This window comes from Tenrec ecaudatus, chromosome 17 (genome assembly GCF_050624435.1).
Source record: "Tenrec ecaudatus isolate mTenEca1 chromosome 17, mTenEca1.hap1, whole genome shotgun sequence".
NCBI classification, from domain to species: domain Eukaryota; kingdom Metazoa; phylum Chordata; class Mammalia; order Afrosoricida; family Tenrecidae; genus Tenrec; species Tenrec ecaudatus.
Window position 1 is genome coordinate 49,797,542 of NC_134546.1, and position 27,243 is coordinate 49,824,784.

The window sequence follows — 27,243 nt, forward strand, 5'->3', positions numbered from 1 at the left end:
CCAAACTTATTTGGTCTACTTCCCACTTTTCAGGGGGGAAAAATCACTCAGCACCCCCTTATCAATGAACAACTTTTGTACTATAACCATATTCTAGGATAAGGTGGAGGTATCTGCTTTTGCAGTTCCTTTGAATTGGTCTGGCGCCCCACTAGAGGGCAGTATCACCCACATTGGAAAACTGCTCTAGCCTATTGTTTATCTTCCCTTGCCCTAATCTTCCAGCCCCGACATCAAAATGTTTGTTCTGTTATGAAAACTTTGCCTTAAATTTTTCTCATGCAGTGGTCTCATGCAATATTTGTCCTTTTGTGATGGACTCATTTTCCTCAGTATAACATTCTGGAGGTACATCCATTCCATGGGGTACTTAGGTTCATGTTTATTCTCCAGTGATACACAGTACTCCATTGTGTGTATGTACCAACGTTTATGACCACTGGTTGGCTTACAGGTTGCCATGATCTTGCTGTTGTGAACAGTGCTGAGATGAACATGGGTGAGCGCATCTGTTCTTTCACTCAAGCAAAAGATGTCACTTTGAAGACTGAGGTTTGCCTAACCCAAGTCATGCTACTGTCCATAATCTCAAACCCAAGTAAAAACTGGACAATGAATAGGGGAGACTGGAAACGAGTTGATGTGTTTGAATATTTAATCTACCATAGATTGCCAAAAGCACAAACGATCCTGGAAGTACAGCCAGAATGTTCCTAAGAAGAGAGAGAGGATAGGGAGGCTTCACCTCAAGCCTGGACACGATTATCAGATGAGATCAGTTCCTGAAAAAGGACTTAACAAAGTATAGAGAAAACAAAAAGATGACTTCCAAGGAGATGGCTTGACACAATAGGCTCAAATACTGCAATGAAGGTGAGTGGATCAGGACTAGGCAGTGCTCAGTTAGGCTGGAGGCAGGGTCGCTAATGAGTCAGCACCTTCTCACGGACACCAAACAAACATAGCAATAGAGTGAGGAATAACCGAGTTATTTCCTCCTGAGTGCAAGCAACCATAGGAGATCAGAGGGCAACACATCTGCCCACAACAAAGCTCAGGAGACAGGAAGGGGCAAGAAAACAGGACAACAGGGACCCAGGGAGGGCTGGAAAGAGTGCTGTTACATTGAGGGGATTGGAACTAAGGTCCCAATCCCCTCAATGGTGAATGGAAAACTAATCTGTTGTGTCATATGTCACCCAAACTACACGTATTAACAAAAACAACACAGAAGTACATTGTAATCCTTAAGGTTTTATGTCAACAAAGCTAGGCCAGGATTCTCAGGGATTTGGTCCAAGTATAGTAATCGGGACAGCTCCAGACAAGCTCTAACATAATTCAACCTGTCCCTCAACAACGAGATGGTCTATGAGCAGCCAAGCGTTTGAAAGGAAGGCTCCTCAGGGCTGTGGCCTGCTTGCTTCAGGGATGTGTGGACTCCGTGGAAAAGAGGGCTTGATTTTCACGGGTCTCCCATCACGTTCATCATCTGACCTCCAGCAGACTGCCGTATTGCCTGCAATCCTTGGATTTGTTAGGACTGATAAGGCAGTTGACGGCAGGGGGATGGAGAGAGAAACTGGGATACTGGGAATGAGAAACGGATGAGAAAACGACCTCACGGAAGCGGATTCAGCTTAGAAAGCAGCTTAGAAAACAGCTTAGAAAGCAGCGGGTTAAGGCAGGGAAAGGACGATACAAGAGAAACTCACCAGGCAGGGGCACCCAAACATCTTTCCCAAGCTGCCCATTTGAACCCATCGAGTGTAAGACTTTCCCACTTTCACTAAAGCTCTTCCTGCACGTCCAACACCAGCCCCTGCCCCAGCTCCACTGAGAGGACGCTGGAAGTGGTGCCTCATTGCTGTGGACTTCACCTAAAAATTCTTTTCCTTTGCTGACTTTTTTTTTGGCTGTGCCCTTTTGCTGTGATAAGTCATGGTTACAAATTGCAGCCATCTGACTGACTTAGAAATTGCAGAGCACATCTCAAGATCCCCGACCCTCCCCTCGCACCCCGACCCCCAGCCCCATCCAGCAAGAACATAGCTAGTCTCTCGGCCTACAGGGGGACCCAAGACTGACAGATGACCCAAGTCCCGTGGCTGTGAAGTGGCAGAAGCAGCACAGGGGTAATACTCATGTCACCATTAATGACTACTTCTCAGAGCCACTTCTGGACTTTGTACAAGATCTATATAAATGTCCAGCACAAAATTTGGGCAAAATGCAAAAGCACTAAAAGATGTTAGGCAGTAAATATGCACAAATAACTGTTTCCCAAGAGTTTACGCACTTTCTTGAACAACGTGTACGAATGCACAGCTGGCAGGCCCCGGAGAAGGATGGGGCTTTCTGCGCCTGCGATGATTTGCAGGCTTGAACACTCACAGGGGCAGTTCTACCATGACCAATTGGTTACATAAGTCAACACTGACTTGATGGCCGTGGAAGTGATGCCCCAGGGGGATAATTGGTACTGTTCTCTAACACAAAACGAAAATGGTATCTCTAAGGTGAACCAGAGACCTACATAAACCATAAATGCATGAATGGGTTTTGGGCCTGCACTTATTCTAGCTCCAATCTAAGACCAATTAGCTATTATGACATGGCCCTGCTTTATGTTTGACCTAATGAAGAAATCACTTTGCTGTAGCAAAGTGTAGTGAAGAAACTAGATGGTGCCTGGTTATCAGAAAGAATAACACCCTGGGGTCTTAAAGGCTTGTTTTCAAAGGGAGATGTCAACTAAGTCCACAAGGAGGAAGCACATCAGCCTGTGTGATCCAAGCCCTGTAAACAACATCATCCAGATCTAAAGGAGGGAATGGCATCACAACCTAAATTGTGAACACCTGACTTGCAGAAGGCTATGGGTGGCAAAAGACCAAAATTCATTGTCAGGGTCCCCACGTGGAGTCAGCAGCTGGTGACTCCCGTCCAGTCGTGGTTGAGGATGTGCATAGCCCTGTTATCAGACGGGGGTGTGTGGGGGGCATGCAAAGTCAATATGACAGATGCAATTAGGTCAAAATGTAACAACTTGCCATTTGACCTCCCTTCAGATCCATTGGAAAGCTGTCTCAATAATAAAGGGGAACTACACATGGAGTAAGCCTGGGGAATACCCCCCGCCCGCCCCCCAACCATGAATGTGAACAGCCTGGCTAGCATGCAGAATGCACTGGAAAGTGGACTGTTGCAGCTGCAGCTGGGCTAAAATCTAGCACCCTGTCATTTGGTCTTTCCTGTGATCCATTTACATTTGTTCTAGTTTTTAATATTTTCTGCTTTCTTTTCCATGGAAGTTTTCCATCTCTTTTACTTTTTCTTGGCATTGTTATTTTTTAATGTTTTATGAAATCCATGGTAGGTAAATGTATTGAGACAGTAACTAGATTAATGGTCCCTTGGGGGTGTGGCAGGGGAGTTTGGGGGAAGTGGGGAGCACATAAAGATGAGTACAAGATTGAAGAAAATGTTTTAAAACCAATTGTGGTGATGACTGTGATTGAATTAAAGTGGTTGGACTATTGATATGTGAATAAAACCGTTGGGAAGGAAAAAAAGTGCATGAGTGCAGTAAGCTTAAGTCTTATCTAGTAGAGCAAAAGCCAAAGCAACAATAGCAGCGCCTTATCCACACAATCTGCAATGTAATGGAAATCAAAGGGCAGGAGGAGGAGAAATAACAAAGACAAAAGGGGAGAATCAGTAAGGAATATACTTATGCGGGTAGAAGCAACAGTAAAGAATATACTTGTGCAGGTAGGGAGACAAAGATGACATGGGTGTCCCAGAAATATAGCATTTATTATCCTAGCATCAAATTAAGGGTAGAAAGAAAACATCACCTAAATTAAAGAAGGGACGTCAAGAAACACTGAAGCAGTACGGTGCATGCTGAAACGAGCCAGCAGCATCAGACCTCAGCAACAGTCTACATGAAGGAGGTAAACATGGGAGCCAGCAGCCTGAGGAGCTGGCAGGGAGGTCTGCAGAATCAATAGCATGTCCCGATTCTCCGAGATGAGATAATCTAAGAACTCTATGTTTTTAATTGGATGAGTTATTTTTCTAAAGACGAGGCACATGAGGACACTGACTTTCTGGAATGTCTCTACCAAGTCACAGTTCGGTGCCCACCAGGCGGGTAGCTCACCCTGCACCTGAAAACCAGTCTGGACAGGGATGCCAGCTCCCCATGCTGCCCACCAGAACTGGGCAGGCAGAACTGAAGCTGACACTCAGGTACTGTGACCACAGAGAACCTTCCCAGGTGATGCCACTGGGTGTAATAACTCAGAGGGAGTGCTAATGCTCACCTAGTGGGGGAAAAGCATACTGCAAAGGTCTGCTCTGCCCAGCACAATTCCAGTTTTTAATGGGTACCTCCTCGTGTTAACTGCTCCATGAAAGTGAGTTGAACTGAGCCCTCCGTACTGCTGTGTGGACTAATTAGCTGTTACATTCCTTCTTGATGTATAAACCTACACACACACACACACACACACACACATGTCCTAGTTTTGTTTCTCTAGAGAACCCTGCCTAACAGTGGGTTCTGTCTGCTCACCACACAGAAGCTTTATTCTTGGTTTCTGGTTGTCTGATCCTTTCCGTCTTTCTCCCTTCCACCTCTGCTCTTCGCTTTGCAGGTCACACCTCTAATGCTCTGTGTACCCCTTCCACACACTTCCTTGAAACCCTCCCTGAATCCCAAATGGACTGCAATCCCAATGTGAGGTCAAGACCCCCCACTATCCTCACTCAAAGGGAGCTGACCTAACACGACACTATGTAGAGCTACTTTCAGATAAGGGCTTCAGTTGCTTTTTCCTGGTTAGCTGATTGGTTAGTGTATATTTTTTAAATCATTGCTACTTTTTGGAAAGGTGCCGATAGAGTAGAGGAAAAAAAATAACATTTTATAGTTAAGAAATTTTTACCTTGTAAACTTAAAATCATCACAACAACTGATTTAAAATAAATTAGTCATTACAAACCAAGAATAACCTACTTTTGATCCATGCAAGTACTGAGGTTGTGCATTCGGTTGTTTATCTCTTTGAAATTCCTGAGAAAATGGTAATACTGTCCGAACAAACCTAAAAGAAGAAAAATAAATAAATAAAAACTTAATTATAGTCCTTAAAAATTCACAACTTTTTCATTATCCATCAATAGAAATTCTTCCCCCAGTTAACTGATACAACAACCATTGTATAGGAAAATTCGGGGAAATAGATACTCTGAAATATAACACAGGTATATCTCTTATAATCCAGTCTACGAAGGAAATGGATCACTCAGCTTCTTACTCTCCAGAAAGTAGAGTATGAAAAGTGAAGCTTCCTGCCCTGATAGCAATGGAACTATTTCAAACGGAGTCATCCTTGGGAATGAGTGCTGGATACTGTGTTCTCGGGACGTCTACCCCTCTGGCTACAGAAACCGCCAGCTAAGAGCTAACCAGAAAAAATCAGCAAATGTAAGCATTTATGAACACACTTATTATATGATCATGCTCTGAGTTCCTCCAATGAAACTGGACTGTTGTAAGCCATGGGGATCCCCCCACCCCACACCCCCCAGGAGGTCCAGGCTTTCCTTTCTTGTCTGTCTTAACCTAGAAGCTCCACTGAACATCATAGTAACATGAGTGGTGGTCGTACATGAGACTCACTGGTCAGAAAGTGAACCCAGGTCTCCCACATGGAGAATTCTACCAATCAGAAGTCACTTAAAATCAAGAACTTAACTTTTAAAACAGAAATGCACAGATCAGCTAACACTTCAAATCACTTAAACATACAACTTTTGAAAATAAACACAATAAAGAAAATATAGTTTAATTATTCAGCTCTTATAACTAGATTAACACATTACTATATCAGAAAGGGAGTAACTGTCAGAAGCATGCTAGCGCACTAAACAGAATGTGCATGGGTGTGAAGGTGCAGCCAGCAGACTGCTACATCAAGTTCACCAGCAGAGAAGACATAGGCAGCCACATCCTGGGTCCCAATGAGGCACATGGTCCATCCTGACATACCACTGTTATAGCCACAGCCAATGGTAGGCCATCATGTGTCAATAAAGAAAATCACATTAGTGTCTAAGGAGAGAACCACACAAGTGTGTGTGTGTGTGTATGTGATTTTCCCAGAGGATCCTTGACTACTATCAGTCTGTCTCTACCCATGTGCCCTAATGCTCTTGGTGTGTGTGCACCTATGTGTGCATGGCTGTCTGCTTGTGGGTCCACACACCGATAATAAGAGCACTAGATCCTGGGATAAATGCCAGTGACTGCTGACTGTGGGGACAGCACCTGTAAGCTATTGCAACACATCCATCTCCATGAACTCTGCGAGAAGGGACAGTACCTATGTGAGCATTAGAATAGAAATCAACTGGACAAGTCTACTAATCAGTTTGGAGGAAGCCAAGCACCAAAGCAAGACCTCAGTATTGTCCACCACGCAGCTGTGAGTTTAATTACCGTCTTGGCTGGCACGTTTGATGGGGTAGCTATGCCATCACTACTTCAAATCCCATCAGAACAAGTTTCAACAAAGTTTACAGGCTAAGAAGACTAGGAAGGAAAGCCTGGTGAGCTATCTCCAAAAGTAGCCAATGCATCACCAGAGCACAACCCCCTACCGTTCTAGGGGATGAGCCTGGTCGATTGGTAGGTCATCCAATCACACAGTGGCCCAACAATGGGCTCCGGCAGACCAGTGATTGTGCAGACGTGGTGGGTTTAGGTAAGGGTGCGACGACTGTACATGAGGTCATCGCCCTAAACAACTATCAAAAAGAATTACCTTTATGAAAGTCCTTCTAAATCGATACAGAACAGAGTATGTTTCCATAAAGTTAGCATGTTAAAATGCTAGTTAGATTTTAAAACCAGAGCTTAATCCTTTGGCACTTAGCTGAGATACAAAGCAGTTTTGAAAAGTTTACGAGTAGAATGGTGTCATAGGCCAGAATCTTTACCAAAGCAGAGGGGCCACATCTTTCTGCCAAGGAGCAGCTGTGGGCTCAAATGGCCAAACTTGAGGTTCAGCACTTGAGCATTTTACCACTGCACCATGAGAGTGCCTTCTGTATAACTTGATTTCTTATCAAAATGCTTAATCAAACAATACTGATAAGTAAACTAAAATGTCAATGACATATTACAAATACCATTCTCCTACTTACTTTTCTCTAATCTTCCCAAATACTATGAAGCATTTCTTCTAGTATTTACCGCTAAAAAATATTCTTATATAACCTTTCCTTAATCAAATTTGGATATTTATAGACTCTACAATAGGAGAAATATGGTTTTAACACCAGGATTAGGAGTCATCGCTTCACTTTTCATCTAATTCGAGACTCAGTTTTCAGCATAGGGCAATCCCAGCAAAGACAGTTCTCAGCTGGGGGGATGCTACCCTGAACTTAGTCCTTTATTGTGCAATCCTCCTTTTTTCATTTTCCTATATCATGATCCAATTTCACTCCATATTCTAAAGTTTAAAACTTTTAAAACTCTTACTTTTAAAATTCAACTTTAAGCTGAAAGTTACATTTGATTAAATGTATGCATTCTAAGTGTACAGTTGGTTGCGTTTAGACACAGGAATGTTTCCAGGAAAGCGCCATCCTAAGCAAGTCAGAGAACAATTCCGTGTAGAGCCCCTCTCCTCTCCATCTGTGTTAACCCCTACCCCACCTTTTGGCGTTGCCTGTAATCCTAGGCTGGTAACATCACGGCTTCACTACATTCTCTGCTTCGGCCATCACAGTGTTCTAGTTAAATGCCTGCGTCTAGTCCAGAGTCCTCAAACTTTTTAAACGGGGGGCCAGTTCACCGTCCCTCAGACCCGTTGGAGGGCTGGACTATAGTTAAAAAAAAAAAACTATGAACAAATTCCTATGCACACTGCGCTTATCTTATTTTGAAGTAAAAAAACAAACAGGCAAAAACACCGGGCAGGCCAAATAAATGTCCTCGGTGGGCCGCATGCAGCCCACAGACCGTAGTTTGAGGATGCCTGGTCTATTCTTTTTTTTTTTTTAATTTTAACAATTTATTAGGGGCTCATACAATTCTTATCACAGTTCATACATATACATACATCAATTGTATAAAGCACATCTGTACAGTCTTTGCCCTAATCATTTTTTTCTCCTCTTTTCTTTTTTTACATTTTATTAGGGACTCATACAACTCTTATCACCATCCATACATATACATACATCAATTGTATAAAGCACATCCATACATTCCCTGCCCCAATCATTCTCAAGGCATTTGCTCTCCACTTAAGCCCCTTGCATCAGGTCCTCTTTTTGGCCTGGTCTATTCTTATAAGGACACCAATCACATTGGATTAGAGGCTCACTCTGCTCCACTAAAACTTCATTTTTACCTTAACTACTTGCATCTGCAATGATGCTATTTCCAAAAAGCCCACATCCTGAGATTCCAAGCACATGAATTGTATTTAAATTTTATTCAACCCAGTACACAGACGGATATTTAAAGTTCAATCCGATACTCAATCCATTAGGTAAATTATTTGAGAAACTGTATTTTTATTTTTTTATTTTAATTGATTCCTTTACAGATTGACCATTTTCATGTTTTTCCTTTGACTGTTCGAGCACGTATGTATTTAGCGTGTCAACAGTCATGTCTGCTTATTCCATCACCTGTGTCATTTTCATGTTCATTCTACACTGGTTTGATTTTCCTTTAAGGATCATATCTTCCTAGCTCTTGGTCTATCTCATCATTCTTGATATAGATTTTGGACACTGTAATTGTTATGCTATGTTGTTGATATATTTTATTATCTTTTAAAAAGCATTAAAATTTTCTTAGACAGTCAGGTATTTGCAAATTGCTCCTTCTCAAACAAGACACTCGCTCATGTTTATATTCACTCAGCAAACACACACATATGCTCACTCACACACATGCCATACTAAACACATGCTCACTCAGTCATGTAAGTCAACAAACTCATGGTCACACATTCACATTAACGTACTTAATTCACATGCTCAAATGTCATACACATTCACTCATCTGCTCACACACACTCATACGATCTCTTCATACATCACATACACACTTTAATACACAAAACTACATACATTCACATTTATGCTGTAAGTCTTCCAGCCTTCACATGCTTAGTCATGTGTCCAAACTCACTGACATCACTGAGATGCCATAAACACTCGTGCACTACACACACCTTACACCAAAAACAACACTCGTGGCATGTTCACACTTACTCACACATCATACATGTGAACTTACATACATCAGTTATGTTAAAATACCCCACGAAACTATAAAAAACGCTCTCACTTACCTGACGTATACTCATAATCACACATGTGCTCACCCACAGAGTCACATAGCACACACATATTTACACCACACAACTCATTCACATACTTTTGTACACACATATACTCAAATAGACATGTACACTATCTCACACATACCTCTCACAGGAATATACACATGATATACACACACACATATATACACATATACTCACTCTCACTCGCACACACTCACATTCACTCACACAAATCATTCACACTTCCCCCATCAGAAGAATGCACTTCAGGGGACAGCACTGGGGCTACAGCTTGGGGAGAAGGGAGCACGTCGGATAAGAGCACGTGGGAGAAACAAAAAGGGATGAAGAGAGAGGAGAGGCCATCCTGGCCAAGCAAGCCCTGAGGATGATGTTCCTGCTCAGAGCAGACAACGCACAGAGAGGACCATAGGGCTGACCCCACCATGAGACATGATGTCTCTCACTAAACCATAGTGCTGCGGGGAACAACAGTGGAGACACAGTGCGGGAATTGTGCATAACCTGACCCCATCACACTAAGGGCATGCAACAGAGCAGCAAGGGGATCAAAGTGATGAAATCCCCGGGGAATACCAAAAATCGACCTTGGAGACAGAGTCTGGCACCCCATCAGACTTGACTGGAAAACACTCGTAAAGGCCAATAAACAGACCTTGAACTATTTATAGGCCTTTCCGTTCTTGTCAGTGGCTTTTTTTGTGTGCTCGTTTTCTGTTGCTGCTGTTGTTATTGTTTTGTCGGTTTTGACTTCCTCTGTTGGTTTATTTGGCTTTGCCTGGTTTTCGCACTTATTAATGTACTTGCATGTCTATCTTGATAAGTGGGATAAATAATTCGGAGATGAAAAGAATGGGACCAATGGTTCTGGGGGGATAAGGGAGAAAGGGAGTGGGATAAAGGAGCGGGTGTTGAGGGAGAAACAACCCAGGCACAAGGGAACAACAAGCGAGCTAAAATCAATGGAGAGAAGGGTGTAGGATGCCTAGTGAGGCTTAATCAAGGGCAATGTAGCAGTGATGAATTACTAAACTCGAATGAAGGCTGAACATGATGGTGGGACAAGAGGAAAGTAAAAGGAAATAGAGGAAAGAACCAGGAGGCAAAGGGCATTTATAGAGGTCTAAATACAGGCATGAACATATGTAAATATATATATAACGTGAGGGGAAAAGAACTATGTACTCATATCTATAATATTAAGAATTAAGGTTTCAGATAGACATTAGGTCTTGCCTCAAGTACTCCCTCAACACAAGAACACTTTGTTCTAACAATCCAGCATTCTGTGATGCTCACCTTTCCGACATGATCACTGAAGCTAAAATGGGTGCATAAGCAAATGTGGTGAAGAAAACTGATGATACCCGGCTATCAAGATATAACATCTGGGGTCTTAGAGACTTGAAGATGAACAAGTTGCCATCTAGCTCAGAAGCAACAAAGTCTACATGGAAGAAGCACATCAGCCTGTGTGATCATGAGTTGTTGATGGGATCAGGTATCAGGCACCTAAGATCCAGAACAAAATCATACCCAATGGGGAGGGGTGACGGTGGGGCAGGGGGAGGGAATGGAGTGGAGACCCAAAGCCCATCTGTAGACAATTATTGGACATCTCCTCACAGAGAGGTCACAGGGAAGAGATGAACCAGTCAGGGTGCAGTATAGCACCGATGAAACACACAACTTTCCTCTAGTTCTTTGCTGCTCCCTTCCTCCCACTATCATGACCTCAGATCTTCCTTACAAATTGGATTAGACCAGAGCATGCACACTGCTACAGATAAGAGCCGCCAACACAAAGAACCAGGATAGATAAACCCCTCAGGGCCAACAAGAGAGGAGAGATACCAGGAGGATTAGGGGATAGTGGGGTTAGAAAGGGGAAATCGATCACAAGGATCAACCTAGAACCCTCACCCAATGGAAAAGTGGGTGAAGGATGACAGAGGATGAAGTCAGATATGAAAATAATAATCTATAACTTATCAAGGGTTCATGAGGGAGGGCAGGTGGGGGAGGGAGGGTGAGAAATGGGGAGCTGATATCGGGCTCAAGTGGGAAGAGAATGCTTTGAAAATGTTGATGGCGGCCTATGTGCAAATGTGCTTGACACACTGGAGGAATGTATGGATTGTAATAAGATGTAAGAGCCCCCAATAAAAGTAGAAAAATATAAATCATTCACACTTACAGAAATACATTCCACATTCATACATACCGTACACTCACACAAACACTGAGATGTACAGATATCCACTTAGATTAAGGTGACCAGATTTTAACATTGGTAAAGCAAGACACCATTGATAAAACTCATATCCTGGCGAAATAGCCACATGGCAGCTGAAAACCGTGTACCCTAGCTTGTGCATTCTTTCCAAAAATCGGGACTTTTAAAAACGCCGTGGGACGTCTGGCCACCTTAAATTAGATACAGTCACACTTCTATCTCCAGAAAGATTTGCCCCTCTCCCACCCTGGGCAGCAGGTATTTGTGGCAGGCATGGGCATGTCATAGACCCCTCTATGTCTCTGTCATGTGCCTGCTATCAGAGAGATGGAGCCATAATCTGAACAGAAAACGAATCTCAGCAAGACAAATTACCCAGTGTGCAGTGGGAATGGTAGAACCCTCCTGGGGCTTACAAACAAAAAACTGTGTCTGTTCAACTGTTCCATCCACAAAATTGAGAGTTTGTGTAATTCAAATGACTATGTGGGTAAGAAGAGGGTTACCAACAGTCCCCTCTTCTCCCAATATTTTAACATGGAAGCATGACAAAGTAACAAGTTATCCAAGATGAACATTCCAATCACATTCCAAACACCTTTCTATAGCAAGGTGTTAAGTGTTGGCTCAACGACAGGAACCAGGGATCTACCTGCCCAGGCTCCAACGACAGACTGGTTACTCAATCTCTCAGGCAAAGCCATGACTATGTGGCCCCAGGGCAGACCTGAGCTGAACTTGCAAATGGAAGGGTCCAGGACGACCCAAGTATCTTAGACAAGAAAAGTAACAGAGGAAAAAGGGGGGGAATAAAAGAAAAAAGAAAAAGGGAAACAGGAAGACAGTGGCTTATCAATATGACCAAGTCCCTGGAAAAATGTGGCTATCTAAGATCTTCCTTTTATATACGCATCCAGAACCCACAGCGAACAACCTGGAGGAGTGGAGGAAAGCAGACTACACTCACCGGTTGGTGGAGCCGTTGTAGCAATAATTGGGCAGAAAATCATAGTTGAGTTCCCAGAAGACATGCAGAGTGATTCTTCCGTAAGGGGCTGACACGTTGTGGTTGGCTTCCCGGAACATGGCATCAAAGCTGTCCAGCGTCAGGTACTTACTAAGCAGCTTGTGGGTCATACGGTTTATTTCTAGGAGACCATCCAGTTCCTACAGAACCATGAGACAAAGGTGGCATAACAGAGTGAAACTGCTCTTAAGAAAAAACTCACTGTGACCAGAGAGAACCTTCCCAGGAGGTGCCACTGGGTGCACTAACTCAGTTACTCGATGCTGAGCTAGCGGGGGAATGCATACTATGAAAGCTCTGCCCAGCAGAGCTGTTTTCTGTTTTGGGGGGAGTACCCTAGTATGAGTGTCACTGGATTTGTTTCTCAACCCAGCTTACCACTTTATGGTACACTTTGGGAGTGGGGTACTAGAGAAACAAATCAGGAAGATGGAGAGTGGAGGTTTGTCTGACAACTGGCTTTCAGGTCTAGCCAGAGGTCAGATATGGCTGAGTTCTTCTTTGGAAAGAACACTGCAAGTTAACATTTTCATTCTTTTACTTGGTTGCTGTCTTTGATTATTCCTGTCTGAAATGAATGTGATAAATGTAAATTTTGAGCTCAAGGGGAAAAAATGCTCCCTTGAACTTCTCTGACACCATGCTGCTTAGAGAGAATGGATGACAAGGCCTGGCCCTGGTGTGATACAACCAGAGGCCTAGGATCATATTGCATATGAATAGGATAAGAAAGGATTGAATGTGACTGTTTTAAGAATGTGCTTAGGATTACACTGATTTCTTCTACTTATTGTTATTGATATGTGATAGAAACGATTATTAGGAATTATGAATAGAGAGTGTAAGCCTGCTGCCTTCAGTCATTAAATTGGATAAGTAAAATAGGTTCATAGGGAATCTCTGCCAAAAATGCTTAGAAAAGGTAAGCCCCGCAGGTGCCTTGAGTGCTCAGGACATCTGAATTTAAAGATTTGCTCAGAGAACTGTTGGCTGACTGAAGGAGGAAAAAGGAGCCATTTGGCCTTTTAAAATTTTGAAGTAGGGATTTGCTCTGAAGCTGGAAAAACTTAGAACCTTGAAGGAACTCTACTCTCTAGGACTGAATGTTAAAGAGAGCCTGCAGGCAGCCTGGAAAGTTTGCTAAGTGACTAACTGGATCTACTTGTTCAGTGGAAGTGGGAGACAGGCACCAATAGACAGATGGGTTGACTCTGGCTACTGACACCTGTGGACCTGGTTCACAGGGACTAGAGGAACAGAGGAGAGCAGGCTGGCTGGTCTGAAGTTTAAAGAGTTGTACGGAACCTGACTCTATGGCATGACCTAGCCCAAAGGTACAAGGGTTGCTTAGAATCTATGATGGAGCCATGGATGAAAGGTGAGGCAGCCAATGGAAACCCTGGTGAAGCTAAGTGAGGCTTCCCAAATTAAGGCACCCAGAACCCAACCAGATGAAGAGAAGATTTTTAAGCCTGTGAACTGGTGCATATTGTGGCTGACCTGACCTGATTTGATTTTGCTTATGGATGCAGACCCCAAATGGAATGAAGATTCTTTACGTCAAAGAGTATGTTTGTCTCCTAAGAGCACAGGATTGATATAAATGGGCAGTATTGAAATTGGATACCCAAAATTTGGGGCATAAAGTCACTTCAGACTGGCTTACAAACTTTCATGCATGGGGGAATCTTTTGATAGGATTATGATACAGAGGTTCACATAACTGCAATTGCTAGGCATGGAATATTTTTGTTTCCCCGTGAACCCCAAACCAAACTTGCTAATGTTGAGTCAAATTTGAACTCATCTTGGCAAGTTGTAGGACAGAGCCTAACTGTCCCATAAGGTTTTCAAGGCTGCACTTTTCATGGACGCTGACTTTCTCCCATGGATCGGCTGGTGTGTTCAAACTCCAACCCTGGAGGCTTATAAAATTCTGAGAGAGTTACAGTTTACTGTGCCAACAAGGCCAATGAACACATGTGGGAATAAATGAAGGGCGGAGAGATAAATGGCTCGGTGAGCCTTGCCTTTCCTGTATCTGGCTCTTTGATCACTGGACCAGTGTGCGGCTGCCTTGCTTGTTCTTTGCCTCAATTTGCAAGCTACACTACCTGTGGGACACCTAACCCGTGGACTGTGTCGCTGTAATTTGAGGTTCCTGCAAGACCTGCTTCGCCACACCATTGGAATTTACATCTCTTGAGCTGGGGACTGTCAGACCCTGTCATCTGGCTGACTGTTGGTGACCTGCCTTGCTATTTGCTGCCTGTGGCTGGATAACCTGAATAGCTCTACAGAGGACTACCTGGTGGCCCTCACGACATGAAGGACTGCCAGTGTCTCACGGGAGTGAGTTGCACTGAGCCATTTGTACTGCTTTATAGATTAATTAACTGTTTATTTCTTAAGTTATATATCTATCTATATAAATATATATATAAAATTATTAGCATTCTAGTTTTGTTTCTCTAGAGAACCCTGTCTAACAGGAATTCCTTGCAAAGAGACTAACTTTAGAACACATAGTAAAATCAGAGGCTGAGCCAAATTGAAGGCCGACTTCATTTGGATGAAGTCCTGTCTACCTCTAACTTTCTCTCCAGCAAACTTTCTTTTAAGTGCCTCACTGCTCAGCTCCATGAGGCTCTGGAATTGCCTCTGCTCTAGGTTTTATAACTTGCACAAGTGACTGCTCTGCCACAAAGCATCAGGATTTGGGACCTGGTGAAGCCTTCAGTGCTGGTACTGACGTTCCTTGCAGCTACCTCTATCTCCTGTCCTCTTAGCAAAGGGGACTTCGTCTAGCACCAGCCCAGCTCCCCTACCTCTGCCCCTGCCCCTGTGGGGTGTAGCCTCTGGAGGATTCCCAGTAATGCCAGGGACTCATAGTTCTGGGAAGGTTTTTCCCTCACAATTCTATGTTTGTTCACTCCCCTTTCTGTCTTCGTTCAGTGGGATTTCTGGTCTACCGCAAGCAATTCTCTTCGGCCGAAGAAGAGCTTACAGATCTTGTAGACACACATTTGGCATAATCTCTCCCTGCAGAGGGGGACTTTTCCCAACAGAATGCCTGCCCTCCCTGTTTCTCCAGTTCTGTTCCACTTATTACTTGTAGTGAAGCTACATCTCATATTCTAATATCTCACAGGCCAGTCCTTCCTAATCCTTTCAAAATCAGAGGAGCTCTAGACATCGTGACAGTTTATTTTATCAAACTTAAAAAAATTTTAATCAAAGTCTATCAAGTAATTATATTCAGTGGTAATTACATTCAATTTAAGGACTATTTTGGGCACTTTACTTAATGTTAGCTCTTCCATCCCTAACAAAAGGCTTTCTCAAAATTTACTTAAGTTATCACGATTCATATTGAAGTCTATAATTCCTTTGTGTAAGTTTTATCACATTAGCTTTATACCCAAGAACAGATACCTTTTTATTATAAAAAATTTAAACACTTTTATCTACTAGATATACATGTCACTGAATTAATTAAGTAGCTACCTACCTTTTACTATGGTTAGGTAATAATTCATTCAAGATTATAATTACTTGTCCTTTGAGATAAATTTAACATTGTATCAAGAGTAGATTTAAAAAAAAATTTTTAAATACCCAGTATAGGGCATTTTCAATTAGCATACTCTCAATTACTGCCCATCTGTTTTTATTTTTATACAAAACCTACATCTATCATCAGGTCAATTTACCAAGAGTGACAAGAGCAAACTTAATTCAAGTCCTTTTCCACTGATGAGAAAAGCTCCCGAGTTGGATAAAAAGGGAGGATACTTACAACAATGGACGTCAGGTCTTCACTTTCAAATCTACCAATGGCCAGTTCCAAAGACTTATACAGAGCAGCCGAGACTCGCTGTGTGATCAAACGGTTGAGGTCTACCGACCTGCCAAGGAGCTGGGGGCAGAGGAGAGGGTGTCACGTGAAAAACTGTGAATTCCCCCTAGAAATCCATCTCAGAAGATAAAAAAAAGTTTATAGACGTGTAGTAAATTGAATTGTGTCGTCCTCCCAAATTCATGTCTATGTGCTGAATGTGACAGTCTTTCCAGATGTAGTCCATCATCTTGAGGTGCGATCATCCCGGGGCCTCTGAGGACGGCAGAGGTCAGAATGATGCTGCCGCACAGGAAAGCTGAAAGAACGAGGAAGGAGCTTCCCCGGAGGCCTGCCGAGCTTCTGTCAATGTCTTGGCTCTGAACTTCTGCTTTCCAGACTGCGAGAGAATTCACTTCTATGGCTTTAGGTCACCCGGTCTAGATACTGTGCCGCAGCAATGCTAGAAAATGAATATAAATTTTGGTACTACAAAGTGGGACGCTGCTATTAACAAACACCTGAAGATGTGGAAGTGGCTCTGGAGTTGGATAATGAGCAGAAACTGGGAGCATTTTGGTGGTGGTGGTGGAGGAGGAGCCTAAATTGCCTTGAACATACAATTAATTTTAAAAATTGTGTTAAAGATCATGTTGCTGGTGAGATCTGAGAAGGCAATAAACAATACATTATAGCAAACAAAAGAAAAAGGTGATCCTTACTAGGTAGTGGTCACCTTATAGTCTACAACTGCATCAAAAGCAAAGCTTGTGAGGAACGAAGTCAGACCTTTACCTGAGACCACTTCCAAGCTAAATATGGAAGGGGCAGCTGACTTCTCCTTGTTGCTTACAATTAAAAATAATGAAGACGTAACCGCACAAAAATGAACCAGAATTGATGATTCTGACGATTCTCAGCTTATCCATATCACAAAAGATTTTAATCCATGCTCTACAGCAGTGGTTCTCAACCTTCCTAATGCCGTGACCCTTTAATCCAGTTCCTCCTGTTGTGGTGACCCCCACCCCAACCATAAAATTATTTCCGTTGCTTCTTCATCACTGTAAGTTTGCTACTGCTATGAATCAGGCAGCCCCTGTGACAGGATCGGTCAACCCCCCCACCAGGGATCGCGACCCACAGGTTGAGAACCACTGCTCTAAAGAAAAGGACAATCAGGACTTAACTGTGTGGTTAATCATCCAATCAAGAAAAGAGGTTAGCCAGGAAAAAGCGTGACCCCCTTCAACAGTGTTGTCCGTTGCAACCCCGGTGTCCCCCAGGTGAAAGGCGGCACTGCTCACAGGCTCTTCACTCGCGTTCTTCTCAAAGGAGGGCAACAGGCCTGTCTTCGGAGGCGGCTTTAGGTGGGCTTGAACCACCACCCCTTCTGTTTGGTGAACTGTGCCACCAACCCCAACCCCGGAGTGTCAGCTTGGCTGGGCTTGAAGCCTGAAGGAATTTTCTTTAATGCTTTTTGCTTAGGGCTAGAGACCTGTTTATTCTAATGTTCCCCTTTCAGAATGAAGATGTTTAGTCTGTGCCTGTCCTATTTTGTTTTCTAGGTCACGTGGAAAAGGTTTTGTCCTGGGATAGATCGCACCCACAGTCCCCCTCTATCTGACTCGGGTGATGCCATCTGGTGCTTTTTGAGTTGGTACGTGGATGAGCTTTTGGGTTTAGTGGACACAGGAATGAGATGTTGGAATGAGAAGAACGTATTTTTTTCATGTGGAATGGATGTGAGTTTTGGGAAAGCCAGGGCGTGGTCTGTACTACACGGAATCCAGTACCCCCTTCTCAGAGGAAGGAGGAGATTGGACACTGACAGCAGAGAAATCAGGTGAAGGAGGAAGCAAAGACGTGAGTCTTCCCAGGAACCACCAGAATTTGAAAAGTCAAGAATTTCCCCCTAGAACCTTCAGAGGAAGTACAACCCTATGAACACCTTGTTTGTAGACTTTTGGCTTCTAGAACAAGATTAACTGACATTGGCTCCAGCTTCAGTTCCTGGTAACCTGGCACAGGAGCCCTGGGAGAGTGCTACAGAATGATACACGTGCATTTAAACGTTTTGGATGTCATGAACGAAGGACCTGCTGTTGGAAGTCACACAGACTCCAGGAACTTTGCAGCATCCTCTGTATTGAATTTATACTTAAATCACGGCAGAAATTTCAGAGCTTACTAGAGCCCTTAGAGCAGGGTCCTCAAACTTTGTAAACAGGGGGCCAGTTCACGGTTCCTCAGACCATTGGAGGGCCGGACTATAGTTTTTAAAAAAACTATGAACAAATTCCTATGCACACTGCACATATTTTATTTTGAAGAAAAAAACAAAAGGGGCAAAAATACCCTGCGGGCCGTAGTTTGAGGACCCCTGTCTTAGAGAATCTGGGCCTGTCAATCATCACATCCCTTTCTTTAGCCTGCTGTCCAGAACCATCTCCCTCAGACACAGTTGTAATCTTCACAGGTTTCACACTGTGACAAGTAAATAAAATTAATCCATCTCTGCTTCAGCGTCCTGGGAACACTTCTGCACTATACTAGCATTTCAACAATAGCATTCAAAATGGATGGAGAAATCACTGTTTAAAAATATCCCACATGTAAATGGTGGTTATCTTTAGAAAGCAGACTTAAATTGAATTATCTGTCTTTTTTAATAGTATGTGTACACTCACACACACACACCCCAGTCCCATATGGTACAGTGGTTAAAGCACCAACCAAGAGGTCAGCTGTTCAAACCCACCAGCCACTCCATAGGACAAAGATATAGCAGTCTGTCAACTCACTTTAATCCACCTTCTGGCCTCTCAGAAGTCACATTTATTCCATATGCAAAGAGTATATTTATCCCATTCTAGCATCCCCCCAAATCCCAACTCATTGCAGCCTCCACTCTAAATCCACAATCTCATCCAAGTATCAACTTACAACATCCCCTACTCGGTCTTAGAGGGTTGCTATGAGTCAAAATCGACTCATTGGCTGTGAGGATTGGGTTTAAATGTTTACTTTGAAGATGACAACAAATAAGCATTACATATTTTTAAGTGCATATTTTTTGTAAGGAGAAAGCTCGCCTCTGAGACTGTCTCAGCTCATGCTTGTTTCTTACCTTCATGGTTTTAATGCTTCTGGCTTTTGGAGTTGGGGCGAGCGGCCACCTAGAAGCTAGAGCAGTGGCCGGGCAGGGTGTGGAATGACAGTAGCAAACTTCTCCAAGACTTCCTTTGTGTTTGTTTCAATGGAAGTAGGGTTATGTTTTTGCTTTTTCCCAATTTATCACTTCATAAGCCTTCTCACACAGATCTCTAATATACTGAGATCTGAGAAAACTTATTTAGCTATAGACATGTAGCCATCCCATGGCTGATCTCCAGTTCCCTGGAAGATAATGGAATGTATAACAACTGCCACCATGAACCGCTTCCTTTGTGAAGGGACCAGAAGAATTGGATGGCGCCTATTACAGAACCTTCTAAATAAAGGGTCTATGGAATCTGATCAAAAGAGGGTAAAATGCAGAACAGAATTTGATTTGGATTTCACACCTTCTGGAGCCATGGAGGCTATATGATGCCTGAGGTAATCTCAGAACCTTAAAAACTTAAACCATTCAGTAAGTTAGCTTAACTAACAAAAGAATGTCTGAGCTGAGTCCTGCATTCTTTTAAAAAAATGGAATCAAACAGAGGCCAGCAATTCAAAATATTATATACAACCTTTAGGCCAGTGAACTTATGTTTAATTAGAGACAAACAACTCAGAAAAGGAGGACGGACAATGGTCACACTACTCTCAGAATGAATCGATGTCACTAAATGGTATTTGCAGAAATCGGTGAATTGGTGTATGTTTCTGTGTATATTCTCATCAACAACAAAAAACATAAAATTTTGAAACAGTTTAAAAAAAAACTACCTAGTTAGCTTTAAAAAAAAGCCCCAACATTTTCTATTACATGGTACCCCTTTTCACTCTGAGTCACGCGTGCCCTCACCAACCTGCACGTGTCTCTGTTTGAGCAGGGTCTCATAACGGTTGGACGGCGGGAGATGGATCGTCGCTCCTTGATTCTTGCATTCTGATCGTAACCGTTTATCAAGAAGCAAACTAATAAGTAGGAAAAAAAATTCATCAAGCACTGAAAATTTTAGTGGAAATAGCAAATCAATTCATGAAAGATTTTATATTGAAATCACAAACCATTTACACCAAACAATATTTGGGGTAAATTAGTAAAAACTGTCTGTTGTAAGCAGGGTGCCCCTTTAGAGAATTGTCTAAAGGAAATAAAATTAACAGCAGTAACTCTATAGCAGAGATGAGATTTTTAAAGGACAGAGTATAAATTAAGAGTTATGAAGGAGGAACAGTGAACATGTGGAAGGCTACATGCAGTGTAGCGCAGGTTGCCAATGTCAATCCTACACGAGCAAAATTTTGGGGTGGATGCAAGATTTGTTGCGTATATTTATACTCCTAAAAATAAAATAAGATAAATCACAAAACAGACACTCACCTCCCTGCCATCACCTTATAATACGCAAATATCTGGTCTGCCAGCTTGTAAACAAATTGGTCAAAACACAGATTCACCTGGATGAAAAGAAAGCACACTTCAGATTTTGAGTCCCTAAATCGGAAATAACACAATTGAAGATGCTGCTGTTGTTAAGACAACTGGAAAAGAGAAACCGTCTGTGACAGGCAGGCTGGAGAACCCTGTCTAACATGATCTTCTAACTGTACAACACCAACAAATCAAACCACCTGTTTGACTACCACACAGCCACGGAATGTGATGTATCAGAATGTCCCTACCCTCTTCAGTCTAAAGGAATCTGAAGAAGTACTTCTGAATCATGTGTTCGTTCGGTGAGAGAAGTCTGCATTGCTTTGGGAGCCCCTCACTCTGGGAAGCAGCTCCACTGCCAACTCCTGCTTCCCGGGGGTCCCGCCATGCGCTGTGGGAGAAGAGGTGTGCAGGCTGCACTGGGTCTGGGGGTCAGTCAGGTGAACTTAACCGTGAGACTCCAACCCCCAAACTCATATTCTCGAAAAGGGGGCTAGCACCCACCCCTAGGACTGTGAACTGGATGCAATGAGCGGAACCCTGACAGAGGAGAGCTGGGAGGGAGAGGTCTCCATAGGGAGAGGCCCAGGGAACCACAGTGTCTTTCCTGAAGAATCGCTTCCAAGTGCTCTTTGTGAGAAGGTAGAGCAAAGAAGCCCAAAGAAGCCCAAGAGCACAAAGCCCATAACATTCAAGAGCAATCTGTTGGAGTTCGAGTCTAAGATACAGCCAGTTAATAAGATTCATTTCTTTGGTATATGTCTAAAGACCTAGGAACTTCATGTGTAGGAATTTATCCTGAAGAAATATGAAATTAAAAAAAAAATCATCTACAAGAAGTTCAAGGATTACAAGGATCTACATGTGACCTCCTCCCTGGGAGACAGACAGCAGAGAAGGGGGGTGATGGGAGACTCCAGATGGGGCAAGATATGACAAAATAACAATCTATAAATTATCAAGGGCTCATGAGGGAGGGGGGAGCAGGGAGGGAGGGGAAAAAAAAAGAGGACCTGATGCAAAGGGCTTAAGTGGAGAGCAAATACTTTGAAAATGATTAGGGCAAAGAATGTACAGATGTGCTTTATACAATTGATGTATGTGTATGTATGGATTGTGATAAGAGTTGTATGAGTCCCTAATAAAATGTAAAAAAAGAAAAGAGGAGAAAAAAATGATTAGGGCAAAGACTGTACAGATGTGCTTTATACAATTGATGTATGTATATATATGGACTGTGATTAAGAATTGTATGAGCCCCAATAAATTGTTAAAAAATAGTTTAAAAAAAAAGTAAAACAATAACAACAACAAAAATAAACTGATGCATGTATGAAAAAAAAAACTAAAGAAAATAGTGATCGTTCAACCCATTTCATTAAAGACAAATATTTGTTTCAGGAAGTTCATAATATAAAATAGGTGAGGATATGAGAAATGTTGAAGACCTATCCTTGGTGAAGAAGTGTATCCTAGAACAGCATGCCTTTCTTGTGTAAATATACCACGAGTTACATTTCCTTACATGAAAAAGTACTAAGTTTAATTTCTTTAATAATCAAAGGGAAGAGAAATGCAGTTCTCAGTTCTGAAGTGAGGCCCTCACCTCGGCTTCGATCTCATCATAGAGGAATTGCTTGTTGAACTTGGTGAGCGCGTAGTGTGCACTGTCATTGTACAGGTCGAGAGAATACAGCACGTACCTGTGGGGGAAACAGCTGTCACCGGCTGGTCAACACCAAGCCCACGCCCCGGGAGTCCCCACTCCTAGAGGCTTCACGATCCACAGGAACATTAACCTTTCAGTCTTTCTTCTCTCACAGGGAAGGTTCTTATCCAAACATCAAACTCAGTGCTATTTCGAGAGTGGCCACCGTAGCCACGGGGGGTCCCCAAGTTCCCACCACTGTGTGTGAAGTGGAGTTTGTACGCTCCGCTCACCCAGAGAACAAGGAGACCACACCGAGGCGGGCCAGTCATGTGCCTCCTTGCTGTGTACCGAGCCTTTCCCAGTACACCAGGGCTCAACTAAACTTCTCCCTTCCAAGTTTTTCATCTCCAGTATTGAGTACTTTCATATCAACATCAAGCGCTTCTTCATTCTTCTACATTTCAAGAAAGAAATGTGTGACTTAAAATGAAAAATATATAGCACTGCAAGGCGCCCTCCTCCCCCACCACTATGGGCATGGTCCGTGGTCAATAGTCCCTCTTGGGCAGCCACGTGGCCCTCCCTCTGGGAGTCTCTACCAGGCAGGAGGTGCTAACTTCAGGACCTTGTGAGGAGGTGGCAGGCCCCCCAGTCATAAAGGGGAGAGCCCATGAGAGCCAAGCACCATCAAAACCCCAAACAGAAGGACTCAGTACAGCCAGACACCCTCTCCATGGTCACTCAGGATGGAGACTTAGAAGAACATGGGTGTCCTTGTCCTAGGCCTGTCTGTAGCAGACACGACCAATGGCAGCTGAGCATTCATAGAAAGCCACTTGGCTCCCTAGTGTACTCACCTAAGGACATCTGCTTTTGAATGATTCTCATGCTATGGGTTTCATATTGTCAAAGACTCCGCCCTACCCCACAAACAAAGCTGTTCCATGAACAATTTCTTCCCATGCTTCATCCGAGGTTACGGCCTAGGGGATGCTGGACAGCAAAGGGCGGGCGCCTAGTCATCCCAAGCCTCAGTGCCCACACCTGGAGGCCTGCGCTGGCCATGGCTTGGGGGAGGATCAGCAGCCAGGGCTGGTTCCCTTGTCCTGCCTGGTCCTCAGGGCCTGGCCCACCACCCAACACACAGCAGGCACGTCATACACCCTACTGCCCGGATTCCTGGTTTCATTCTGAAGCCAAGAAGCTTGTTGGCTTCCTTAACCTTCTATTACTTCTCAAATGGAATGCCGGCAATCCCCACCAAACCACTCTCTATTCCCTAGTTCCCACATGCCCCCAAGCTCGCCCGATGCACCACGAACAAAGAGATCAACCCCCGGGATGCTCACTCCATCATAGACGCCTCTTTGGTCTCCAAGATGTGGTCCGTCAGGATCCAAGGCATGGACATCTCAATGGGGAACTGGATTCTCCTGCCCATGGTCAGCTCCAGAAAGAACTCTCTGAACCACAGCTGGGAGAGGTCACAGCACTGCTGCAGCGTCTCTTTAAGAGATCAAACACCATGTTAACCTTCCAAAGCAGAAAGAATTGCAGGCAAGAAGAATTCCCCGGACCAAGCAGGAGTGGGCATGCGCATGGGGGTAATTGCCTCACGCCCACTCCAAGGGCACAGATGCGTGTGCATCCAGCAGCCCCCCTCACCCATGCAGGCACCCTCACGGAGAGTCGGCATCGAGGTCCAGAGAGGCCACACATGCCTGAGACAGGGACCCTCTGGGCCCTCGAGGGACCATGAGAAAAAAAATCACATTTTAAACAGGAAAAGGATTGATTGTTGTTCTTTTAAAAAAATTTAGGCTAAAAACCATCGCACATACAATTAGTACAGGATTATAGACTGCAAAACCGCAGGCAGTTTCCAAACGGATGTTTTCAACCCCTTCAGATACAAACGATGCGTTTCCTCCCTGCCTGCCACAGGGCCCCCAGCATGTCCCCGGGCACCGCCGCAGAGCCGTGTCAGCCACGCGCAGAGAAGCCTCTGCCACCAGCAAGCTGACCGGAGGACACGGATGTTGTGATGCACACGCACCCCGTGTGCCAGGGTGGTGAGCGTGGCCCTGCACAGGTGCACCTGGCCAGGAGCCCCCAGGAAGAAGGCCACCTGTCACCTCCGCATCTGATCAGCTCATCAGTTCCATTTTTGCCCGGGGACAACCTCTGGACTTTCTATCTCTACGTCCAGACACAGACAAGCCGTTCCGTGACCCGTGTGTGCGGGGCCCTCAGCCTCTGGCCTGCCCTTCTAAAACCTGCACCACCCGGGGGGGGCTGGGGGGCCACACACACCTTAGACCAGGGGCCTCTCCCGGCCCCACACGGGGGGCTGGACGCCGGAGCCCAGGGCCAAGCGGGCAAGCATGCTGGTGGTGTTAGTGGTGTTAGAGCATGCCGTCAGGATGTCTTACCACTGAAATTTATCAAGTGTGTGTAGAAGAAGGACTCGCGATGAAACTTTTCTATGTCCAATATGGTGGGCCCCTCAAGGCTACTCCGCAAGGTTTTCTTAGAACCGCTTTTGTCTGCAATGAGGGATTCTAGCATGGTTCTCACCATGTAAAGCTGGATCATCCAGGGAACATTTGCGGGAGGAGAAAACACACGGCGCATTAGTCGGGCCAAACTCAAACACATCCCCAGAGAAGGACTGGTCCGCTACAACCTGCCCGGGTGGGCAGAGCGGGCGAGGGCTGCCCGGCCCAGCGCCCAGGCCGAGTTCCTCTTCCAGAGACCGGCCCCGGCCCCCCGGCTGCCCGGGGGAAGCAACGCCTTGTAGCGGAGCAGTTCACCTCTGTGCTGTGAAGGCCAACAAACAATTCATTAAAAACAAACAACAAGAAGTCATGTCTTACCCCCAAAGGTTAAAAGAGGCGGATAGACGTAGGACTGCCTGAGAAACGCGTTTACCACATGCAAGAGCCTTTCCATCCCCAAAGATCTGAGCTGCCGCAGCAGCTGGGCAGAGCTCAAGGACTCTGCCATGGTGCGCACCATGTAGAGCTAGACGCCAACAGACAGGGAGAGGCGGGAGAGAGCCGTTAGTGACGCCACACACACTCACAAGGGCAGACCAGACCCGGGGGGGAGGCGGGGGTGGGGGTGGGCAGGCGGGTAGCAGACAGACCCGAGGCAGAGGGGTGCCCCCGAGAAGGGGTGGGCACCCTCCACGCGGGCCTTTGAGGGCTTTCAGAAGAACAGCAAGGTGCTGTGCTTGCCCGCATGTAAAGAGTTCTGGGTGGGGTTACAAAAGCACAGAGTTGAGGGAGAAGGGTCGGACCCCAAAATAGCAGAGGTGGGGGCTGGCGAGGGAAAGGCAGAGTGTTACGTGCAGCTGTAAAGGGCAAGGAGAGACGCTCAGAGCGGACAGAGGGAGCCAGTGGTCTCAGACTAAGCACACATGGAAGCAACACGTTTCGTTCCCACTCTCACAGGTTACAGACCAGTAAGTACACAACGTGTAAGTTCACACTTGAGTTTCAATGGGGAAAAAAAAACACAGAACAAACACACACACACACACACACACGACTTTGACCCACATTCTTGAGATGGGAGTTGGCACAGAGTCAAAGGAAGTTCTGAATGCAAATTAGAGAGCCACGTTGTGTGTCAAATTTTGAATCAGAGGATGGTCCTCAGGGCTAGGGCCAGGCCAGCACACTGGTCCTTTGAGGCCTGCTGGTTTTGTGAAGGTAACACTTATGACCAAGAAGCAAGGCCCATTGATTCTGACCTCCCTGAAAACACCCAGATCACCCCTCCCCTAGCTCACATGCACCCCTCCCAGGCAGAAAATAACCAAGCTCCCAGCAGGGGCCGGGGGTGGGGTGGGGGGGGAAGAACCTGGGTGCTGGAAGGTCCCACGGCGCGTCTGGGCACTTTGATGTCAAACCCACTCTTGGGGTCCTTCTCCCCCCTCAGAGCTGGGTCATTGAAGGGTTCATGCCCGGCCTCCCAGTCGCACACTGTCTTCCTGATGGCCTGCAGGACACTGAGCACAGCGAGAGTCACCACCAAGGCGCGCAGCATCAAAAGCTGCAGGACCTCTCAAGTCGCCCTGTCTTAATAGCTGTGTTATGCACTTGGAACAGAAATCCCTTTTGGGGGCACAGAAGGATCTGGAAAATGACAAGTCCAGCGCGAACACTTAAAAATAGGTTCTCATAGGAACTTGAACCCTGTCAGAAGAGCCGACTTAGCTGTTCCGTGTACAAACAATCTGAAGTCACTTCCTCGTTTCCTGACACACACCAGAACAAAGAGGCAAGTCAGGCTCAGGGCAGGGCGAGAGGAGGGCCCACGTGCTCAATAAGAACCCGTGGTTTCAGCAAGATGTGCAGTCAGCAACGTCCGTGTGCCCACGAAGCACGAGGAGCATGACCCTGGGGCAGCTTGAGGCACAAGACCCAGTCACCACCGGGGCAGATATGGCTCCATCAGGATGTCCCCAAGGTAAACGAGGCCAGACCAGG

At 44.8% G+C, this 27,243-nt stretch overlaps 1 protein-coding gene across 1 annotated transcript in view; it reads right to left on the minus strand.

Moving 5' to 3' along the window:
- CYFIP1 (cytoplasmic FMR1 interacting protein 1) overlaps positions 1-27,243 on the minus strand; it is a 113,980-nt gene that overhangs the window by 19,042 nt on the left and 67,695 nt on the right. Inside the window, exons 15-23 of the mRNA XM_075535398.1 lie at positions 26,615-26,762; positions 25,180-25,333; positions 24,097-24,253; positions 22,703-22,799; positions 21,043-21,119; positions 20,525-20,633; positions 16,467-16,586; positions 12,608-12,807; positions 5,027-5,114 (exon numbers count right to left, since the gene is read on the minus strand). Of these exons, the coding sequence (XP_075391513.1) occupies positions 5,027-5,114; positions 12,608-12,807; positions 16,467-16,586; positions 20,525-20,633; positions 21,043-21,119; positions 22,703-22,799; positions 24,097-24,253; positions 25,180-25,333; positions 26,615-26,762 (1,150 nt within the window). The remainder of the gene's footprint in view (positions 1-5,026; positions 5,115-12,607; positions 12,808-16,466; positions 16,587-20,524; positions 20,634-21,042; positions 21,120-22,702; positions 22,800-24,096; positions 24,254-25,179; positions 25,334-26,614; positions 26,763-27,243) is intronic.